Source organism: Notamacropus eugenii, chromosome 4 (genome assembly GCF_028372415.1).
Source record: "Notamacropus eugenii isolate mMacEug1 chromosome 4, mMacEug1.pri_v2, whole genome shotgun sequence".
In the NCBI taxonomy this organism is placed as follows: Eukaryota; Metazoa; Chordata; class Mammalia; order Diprotodontia; family Macropodidae; genus Notamacropus; species Notamacropus eugenii.
The window spans coordinates 119,662,727-119,672,003 of record NC_092875.1 but is presented as its reverse complement, the minus strand read 5'-3'; the positions used below and the strand labels follow the sequence as shown (position 1 = coordinate 119,672,003).

Sequence of the window (9,277 nt, the reverse complement as noted above, 5' to 3'; positions counted from 1 at the left end):
GTTTTTAGTATATAAGCAATACTTATCTCAGTGATGGTCTATTTGCTTATGCTGAGTATGAGTTCTGGCAGCGGAGATGAATATGTCTCACAATTTCCCATGAAGAAACACTTCCCTCTCTTAGAAGGCTCTATGCAGCATCATTTTATAGAACTGAAATTTCTCAATTCTCGTCTCATTTACAGCAAAAAATGTGATTATATATGTGGGTCACAGATAAATACTTCTAGAAGGGACTTATAGGGGATGTAGTCCAATAACTTCATGCTACAGCTGGAGAAACTAAGGCCCAAAAAAAGCCGTGACTTGCCTATGGCTTTATTATCAGTAAGTTGACAGAGGTGGCACTGGAGCCTGGGTCTTCTACCTCCACACCTAGTGTCCTTTCCACCTCATCACTGATTTCCATTTGGTGGGGATTCATGACAGTGGTCCAAGAGTTTCAGCTCAAAATTCTTTAATGACACCCTAAGCAGTAAACACTTGTAGAAAATACTATGTAATACATTAAATTACCTTGGGAGTTCATAACATTTTTTGGTTGCTTGAAAGGGGTTCATGGAATGAAAACTGTTGGGAACCACTACACCATGTAGTAGATACCAACTGGTCACTGGAAAAAGTCACATACTAAGAGTAACATGATTACAGCTCCACATCTGATTTTCACACATTGTGTTGTAGGGCTTAAATGAACTAATGTATATAAAACACATTTTGTAAACTTTAAAAGTGCTACAAGTTATTAAATTTTTTCTTCTCCCTTTTCAAAGCACTATATCATCTTAGCCAGAAACCTATAACTTACAGTTTGCTCCTCTTCAAGATCTTCTATTTGAAAGAATGCAATGAGATGCAAATTTTTCAAATATGTTACTTTTGGGCCTGACCATTTTGTACAAGAGTTTTAGGTGCTGGCCTTTATCCAGTTGGTTTTCACTTAAAATGACAAATTATTAAGTATGACATGTTATCCTACCAATGGCTTGTTTATCCAATACAAGTGATCATACTTACATAATGTTACAAGGTTCATTTCTGTCCTTCAAACAACTCCCACTTTCCCATTTCTTTTTCGTGGGAAATAAAGTTTTTACATGTTTTATTCCTGCATGAGTATTTTTGACTCCACACCAAGGAGCATCTAATGTGGTACAAAAAGAGATAAAAATGTTAAATTTTGTTTCATTAACTGTTCTACAACTTATACCATCTTTTCAGTTTTTACATGCTTTTTAACATGAGCACTTTCAAATTATCACTTCTAAAATAAGCTTGGAAAAGGTAATATTAAAACAGTAGGACATTAAATGAGAAAGCTTACTACATAGCTTAGTTTGTATTAAAAATGAAGAAGCCCAGTGAGCAAAAAGCTCTAAGGATCCTTTAGATATTGGAGTTTTTTTCTACATCTCTGCTATTATCATTAATAATTGATAAAGACAGTGCTTTAAGATTTGCAAAGCTGTGTATGCTATTTCATTTGATCCTCACAAAAATTCATTGAGCTAGGATTATGTTTTTATATATGCTATTATACTCATTTTACAGAGAAGAAACAGGCTGACAGAAGTTAAGAAAATTATCCGAGGTCACACATTAGAGTCTGATGAGGTAGTACTTGGACACAGGAGGTCTTCCTTAACTTCAAGTCCAGTGTCTCTTCCTTGTGTCACTTGTCTGCTGAATTTTGAAGGATCTGTATTTGGCATAGGCACTCCACCTAGTGTGGGTATTAACTACTCTATGACTTTAAATAGATAATTTTTATCAGTTTTATGGCTCAACCTGGTGATAAGCCTTTGAACTTAGCTAGACTGATTTCCAGACAGACGGACCAAGTTTCAAACTACTTTCCACTTTGTGTAGGTGCTGCTAGAGCTTGTGCTTTACTGGTCTAGCCTTTGAGAACCCACAGTATCATAAAAGTGTTTTAATGAAAGATCTCTTTAATAAATAAATAATGGTTTGCACATTGTATAAATATCCTTGAAATATGGTATTCAGTAACTGAGCAAAGGAAGTTTTGTTTTTTGTTTTTTTTTTTTTAATAAAAAACCCTTAGGCATTATGTTATCCTCTTGGTGTTTAGGGTTTGTGTGTTATATTTAGCTTCTACTCTCATTTATTTGATAAATTTACTAACAAGATTTCTGATTAATGCTAACCCTAATTATTTGGTCTTATCTGCCTTATGGTGGACCACTTTGATACTTTAACCTTTCCGTTTTTTAGTAAATATTTTAAAATAACTAATGCTCCATGACAAAGAATATTCCTAAAGTTATCTGAACTGCTGAAAAATGTACTTGTGATGACTTTGAAAAGAAATACTGCTCATTCTTGTAGTTTTGATTTTTAATGAAACCAAAAAAATGTTATATCTTGAACAGCAAGCCTAATGTAAACATGTTTTTACCATTCCTTCTTGTAATCCATTTTTTAAGGTATGTAAGCATAAAACCCTTAATCAGCTGAAAATATGAAATTGACAGCAGACTAAAGGCATTTAGCTTTACAAGGTGGGCATGTGGTTAAAAAAATGAATATTTACTGAGTATGCCTATGGATAGTGTGGTTAAAAAAATGAATATTTACTGAGTATATCTATGGACACTGGGGGAGTGGGGAGGGAGGGGTTGGTATCTGCGATTTCATTGGCTTAGGGAGTTCCCTGTGTAAACTCTGTTACCACTGTAGATCACTGTTTGCTCTGCAACAGTTTCTTGGCACCTTGAAAGGTAGTGACCCTGGCCTGTGCATACAGCCATTATGCATCACAGGTGGGATCTGGGTCCTAGTCTTCCTTGCTCAAGGCCAGCTCTCTCTGCGCTGTGCCTTGTTGCTTCAGGACAGGTGCTATTCTACAGTTATATTTTAACAGTAAGCTTAGGGTATTCAATATTTTTTTCTTCCTCACTACATTTTCTTTAAATCTTAATTTTATTAAAAGCAATAGAAGTCAGAATCAAAATGCCAACTTACCAGTCTCTATCATTAATTTTTCACTAGGTATTGACTTTAACACTTCTAGGTTGGCCTCAGTTTTCAGTGAGCTAAAAAGTTATAAAAAAAATTTATGTAAATTTCAACAAAGGAGGGTTATTTATAACAGGAGTGATTTCTTTATATAACATTATTCCCAAAATAGTATAAATTCCATTTCAAGGTTTCAGTTACCTGTACCACACACACATATTTTCCCCCTACTTTAGCATCTCAAGAGCTTATCAGTAAAATCTTTCTTTTAAAAAAATCTAAGGGCCTCTAACATCTAGGATATATAGGACTTTGACTTTTACTGTTTAAGTTCAATTATTCAGTCATTTTTCAGTTGCTTCTGACTCTTTCTGATTCGCTGTAGGGTATTCGTGGCAAAAATACTGGAGTGGTTTGCCATTTCCTTCTCTAGCTCATTTTATAGATGAAGAAACTGAAGCAAGCAGGGTTAAGTGACTTGTCCAGGGTCACACAGCTAGTAAATGTCTGAGACCACATCTGAACTTGGGAAGATAAGTTTTCCCTATTCCAAGTCCAGTGCATTCTCCACTGTACAACCTTGCTGCCCTTGGTGTTCAGTTACAGTGTAAGTAAAACCAGTTAAATCCTTTTGAACTATCTACAGTTTTCTGGGCCAGTCTGAATGTTCAGCTCCTATATGGACCCGGCAGTTATATTGTTTTCCATAGCTGTAGACTACAAGTATACTTCTGGCCTCAACCATTTTGCAAAAGACAGTAGTCACAAGGGGGATGGATCAAATAGAACTTTTAATTCAACAAATATCTATCAAGCACCTGTGAATAAAGACAAGGAGCATCCATTAAATTGGGGTTATAATGTGTAAACAAACAAGATAATTTCAAAGAGAGAATTTTAAGCAATTTGAAGGATCAGTAAAGGCTTTGCGTAAGTGGCACTGGATAAGCTTAAACTACATGTTATACTTGGTCAACACAAATTTAGTTAGCACTTCCTATATGCTAAACACTGAGTCAAGCTCTCACAAAAGAAAGACAAAAACAGTACTAACAACAACAGATTGAGTAATGTTATGAAGACTGATATTTTTGTAGAAGTATGGCAAAGTAGTGTAACTCAAATGATTAAAGGACAGGGTTGGAGCTTATGATTTCATTAGTATAGACAACTTCCTGTGAGAAAATTCCCTCTGTCAGTTCAGATCAGCATCTTCTCTGCAATTTACAGTCTTAAGAAAGTTGCCTAGCACTGAGAGAGTAAGTGACTGGGACCTGAGTGCTCTACCTCCCAGTACTGGACTTGAAGTAAGAAGACCTGAGCTCCAGTTCTGGCTTCAGAGACTTGTTAGCTGTGTGACCCTGGGTCCATCACCAACCTCTCTAAGCCCGTTTCTTATCTGAAAATGGGGATGATCGCATTTCAGATGGCTGTGTTGGAATCAGATTAAATAACATAAATGTTAGGTGTTATTGATATTATTATAGCAAACTGTGTCTGGACAATCTGAATATATACCCTATGAAAGGGGTTTGAAAAACTATTTTATAAGTGAGACTGATTAGCCACCTAGATAACATAAACTCCTAAGAATATACCAAAAAAGGGTATGCTGGAAAGAGCACTATTACCCAGGGGACACTGGACATTTCGCTCGCCTCTCTTCTCTAGACACCAGCTTCCTCACATAAAATGAGAGGATTAGACTACCATTTCTCGAAATCTATGACCCTACATCGTAGCAGAGATCTACTTTGTTCCATCATGGTAAGACCTAGCAAAACAATTTGAAGTTTCAAAGACAGCAGGACCTACAGTTAGGTTTGGGTGGAGTAAGGGAGCCATGAATTTTTAAAAACTCACTGGCAGCATTTGCTTTGAGGACTGGGACTTTTTGGTTGTTGTTTCTGTATTTCCAGTGCCAGGCATAAATGCTATTTGGATTGTCAACCCCCTGGGGGCATTTTGGAGTAATGGTACAAATCCCAAATGTAGTTACAAATTTAAAGACAAATTGAAACTCACTTGAAGTTACTTGGTGTTCTTGTTTTTTCTCAATTTAAGAGCCTCAATAAGATCTTAATGTCATTGCCCAAAGAGTTATCAAAGTGTCTATACCCTTTGACCCAGCAATAATACCACTCACTGCTAGGCTACTTCCAAAGATCATTAGGAAAAATATTTTAAAATACTTTGAACTGAAACTGCAATTTAAAACACAAGATACGGAGGGCTGTTTTAAGTATAAAAATTAGAATCAAGCCTTGCAATTTACTTTAGGTCCTCACAGTTACCCTCAGACCTAGACAGCTAGCTACCTAAGCCTACCCCCTTTCCAGTCAGTCAGTGAGGATTTATGTGCTTATTATGCGTCAGGCACTGTGTGAAGCCCTGGACATCCAAAAAAGGTAGAAACATGGACCCTGCCCTGTGGGAGCTTCCATTCTCATGGGGGAGACAATATTATATAAATATACAGGTTGACACAAGATACATAGGGCGTAGATGGACTGCAGCAGAAAGTGGCATTTGAGCAGGCGTTCTAAGAGACAGGTGAAGAGGAAAAGGGTTCTAAGAATGGGGAAGAACAGGAGCCAAGGCTCAGATGCCTGAAAGTGTCCTATATGAGGAAGAGTAAAAAGGTCATTGTAGCTGATTCACTGAGGGTGTAAGATAAGTAGGGGCCCACTTGTGAAGAGCTTTAAATGACAAATGATTTTATATGTGATCCATCCTTGAGGCTACAGGTGAAACCCAAGGGAACTATAAAAGGCAAGAGCCCAAACTGGGTTGATTTTCTAGTGGCCTAAAGCCTCATAAAACTTTGGCATAACTGAAAACACAGCACTTGACAGAATAAGCTTAAGGCAATTTTTTTTCCCTCAAAGTAAAACAGTTAAAAATCCAAATAACAGAACTTTAGTAAAGAGAATATAATTAAAAGCATTTATGAATTATGCCAGTACTTGAAGGACTTGCGCAGTTCCCGAACTAACTCACACCACAACTTCTTTGTCTCAAACAGAGTCCTAGGAACATGACTAAGCCACATGGTAACCATCAGAAATGACACTGCAGCCTGGGGTTTAGGATTAAAGATTTAAATTTGGGAGAAACCTTGGTGGCAATGTAGTCCTACACGATACAGATGAAGAAACAGGCCCAGGGAGGTTAAGAAACTTGTCCACGGTCACACAAATGGGGGAAAAGCTACAACTGGAAGCCAAGTGTTCTGGTTGTAAATCTCATGTTCTTCTCTGACTCCAAGTTGAGCACTTTACTGACTCCTCATTAATAAATACATCATAATGAATAACATTAAGCCAAAGCAATTATGAATTAAAAATAAATCGCAACTAACAGACTTCTTTTAATTGAATATACCTACATCTAAAATTCATCAGCAGGCAGTTCACTTTAAAACACTTTGTGCAGTCTTAGTATAAATGATCTTAAGAGCAAGATGCTAAACTTACCAACCATTAATTCCTATGTAAAGATTCATGTCAATTAACGCAGCTGCTTCTTCCTTTGTGCCATCAAATGAATGTACCTAGGATCAAAATTTCTGTGTATGAAAATAGGGACTGGTTTCTTTCAATTTCTTAAAAACAAGACTTTACAAAAGAAATATAAACATATTTAATAGTTTTAGTATTACAGTTGCTTTAACAAAGTTCTTCTTTTAAAGAAAATAGAACTCTTAAAATTCTTAAATTCAAGGAGTCATTCCACAAGTATTAATTCAGTGCTCACTATGTATGTGCCAGGCAATGTTCTAGGTGCTGAGGATACAAGGACAGAGACGTGTACACAGAAAATGAAATACAAACTATATGAGTGGTTTCCAGGGAGAGAACATTAGTGATACAGAGAAATCAATCAGATTCCTGCAACCAGAAGTGGTACTGGCTGACCTTTAAGGAAGCTAGAGATTGTGTGAGGCAGAGGTGAAGAGGCAGCGCATTCCAGGACCACCACCCAGGTAGGCAGTGCAAAGGCTTGAGAGGGGAAATGGAACGTCATCCAATAGCATACAGGTCAGTTTGGCAGGAGCCAGACAATAAAAGCCTTTTCAAAAACCAACAAAGGAGGGAGAGAGAAAAGGGAGAAAACCAGATCCCACGAGATAGGCTCCCCACTGTGCTGTGGTGCAATTCTACAGAGCTCCCAAAGTATCTCCAAGGAAGGATGAATAATAAGATACTTAAAGGAGAACAGATAAAAGGGATCACAGATTAAGATCTAGAATAATCTGTATTAAGATCTTTAAAGGATCATCTGTCTCAACTCTTCATTTAGCAGATAAGGAAACTGAGGCCCAGCACTAGATAATGTTTGGATCTACCTGGAGCTGCAAAAGTATATTCTACCTTATGATGTTGGAAATTGAGGCTAAGAGCTAGCACTGGTGATGGAAAGATGGATCTGGCACTGAAATAATAGAATTTTTATGTATTTTAGTGTTTTGCAAAGCACTTTCGCATGAGACCTCATTTGATCCTCACCAATAACCATAAAAAAGGTACTGCTATTACCCCTATTTTATAGATGTGGAAACTGAGACTGAAAAAGGTTAAGTGACTTGCCTAAAGTCACAGAGCTACTAAGTGTCTGAGACAGGATTAAAACTCAGATCTCCCTGACTTCAAGTTCAGCACTCTAGATCCTGTGTCACCTAGCTGCACAAGTGGTGTGACCAACAACATGCCCCATAGTTCTGGAAAATAATTTTGTTAAATCCCAGTATCTTCCTTGATTCAATCATACTGGCCAATGACTATGTCTGTCACTGAATACTGTTATATGAATAAAGCTGATTAAAATTGGGGGGCAGGGGAGAGATTTTTTTATATTATTTACAATTTTACTTTTTAAAACTACACTGGCTATGTGCCACCACTGTTATCCATCAAAACTCTGCATTGCCCAAACATGTATTTCTAGTAGATCATTAATTGAAAAATAAAACAAGGCACCCCCAAAAGATTTGTGAGCAAGAGAACAACAGGGTCGGATCTGTGCATTTTGTTAGCAAAATGAAGGAGAAATTGGAGAAAAGTGACATTGGGACCGGAGTGACCAGTTAGGAGGCAACAAAAGAGCCTCTGTGAAAAAGGGGTGGAGAAGATGTTAGGGTTGGTATCCAGGTAATACTTAGAAGATCTGGCTGTTGTTAGAGAGGGGAGGAAGAAAGCATCCTTAAAAAATGAGCAGTCAAGCCTGTGCTAAGCACTGTACTAAGCGCTGGAATCATGAAGGAGAGAAACAGTCCCTGTTCCCAAGAAGCTCACAGTCCGCTGGGGGAGACAACATGCAAACAACTATGTACAGACAAGATATATACAGAACAAAATGGAAATGATCTCAGAGGGCAGGCACCAGCATTATGGAAGACTGTGGAAGGCTTTTGTAAGAGCTGGGATTTTAGTTGGGACTTCAAGTCAGGAGGCAGAAGGGAGGATGGAGAGCATTCCAGGCACAGGGGACAGTCACTGTGAACTGGAGTTGAGAGGTATGGAATGGAATCGAATGGTATGGAATGTCTTACCCGAGTAATAAGTAGGGAGGCTGGTGTCACTGAAAGAGCAAATAACAGAGCTGGAGTGAACTTTAGAGAATCTACTTCTCTAGTTTGACAGATGAACAATACCCAGAGAAGGTAGGGACTTGCTTGAGTGAAGTAGTAAGGAGAACCAGGATTGGAGCTCAAGCTTCCTAACTCCCAATCCAGGGTTCTTTCTAATTTATTGCCTTGCCAAAGGATGATTAATGATTTAAGCCCATTCCCTCTTGAGGTGTAAGTGAAATATGTAATTTAAGTACTAATTATCAAAGTAAACATGCAAGAAAAGCAAGAGGCACTGAGTTAATGCTTACGTACATCAGTCATGGTAGAAGTGGCTGGATATGTACGTTTGCAATTTATGATTCACATATACTCAGAAACTAAAGATTCTCTTAGTTGCACCTAGGGGCACAGTGAATAGAACACTGGATCTGGAGTCAGGAAGACTTGAATTCAAATGGGGCCTTAGACACTTTCTTGCTGTATGCTCCTGTAAAAATCGCTTAACTTCTGTCTGCCTCATTTTCCCCATCTGTACAATGGAGATGATAGTTCTTACCTCCCAGGGTAAGGATCAAATGAGATAAGCTTTGCAACTTGAAACCAGTACATAAATGCCCAGCTATTGTTAAAAATGTTAATGTTCAGAGGGTTAAAAAGTGATGACAAAGCTATCAAGAGAGAAAGTGAGATGGCTAATCAGGACTGGAAGTGCTAAACAATTTCAGG

General features: G+C 37.8%; 1 protein-coding gene across 17 annotated transcripts in view; it reads right to left on the bottom strand.

The window, feature by feature from the left end:
• Nucleotides 1–9,277, bottom strand: part of TATDN1 (TatD DNase domain containing 1) — a 53,630-nt gene that overhangs the window by 7,107 nt on the left and 37,246 nt on the right. For all 17 annotated transcript variants that reach the window (XR_011965769.1, XR_011965770.1, XM_072603121.1 and 14 more), the window contains 3 exons: nt 6,456–6,532; nt 2,986–3,056; nt 1,018–1,144 (listed from right to left, as the gene is read on the bottom strand). Coding sequence is in view for 15 of the 17 variants with exons in the window: in XM_072603121.1 (XP_072459222.1) it covers nt 1,018–1,144; nt 2,986–3,056; nt 6,456–6,532 (275 nt within the window). In the remaining 2 variants the exon portion in view is untranslated. The remainder of the gene's footprint in view (nt 1–1,017; nt 1,145–2,985; nt 3,057–6,455; nt 6,533–9,277) is intronic.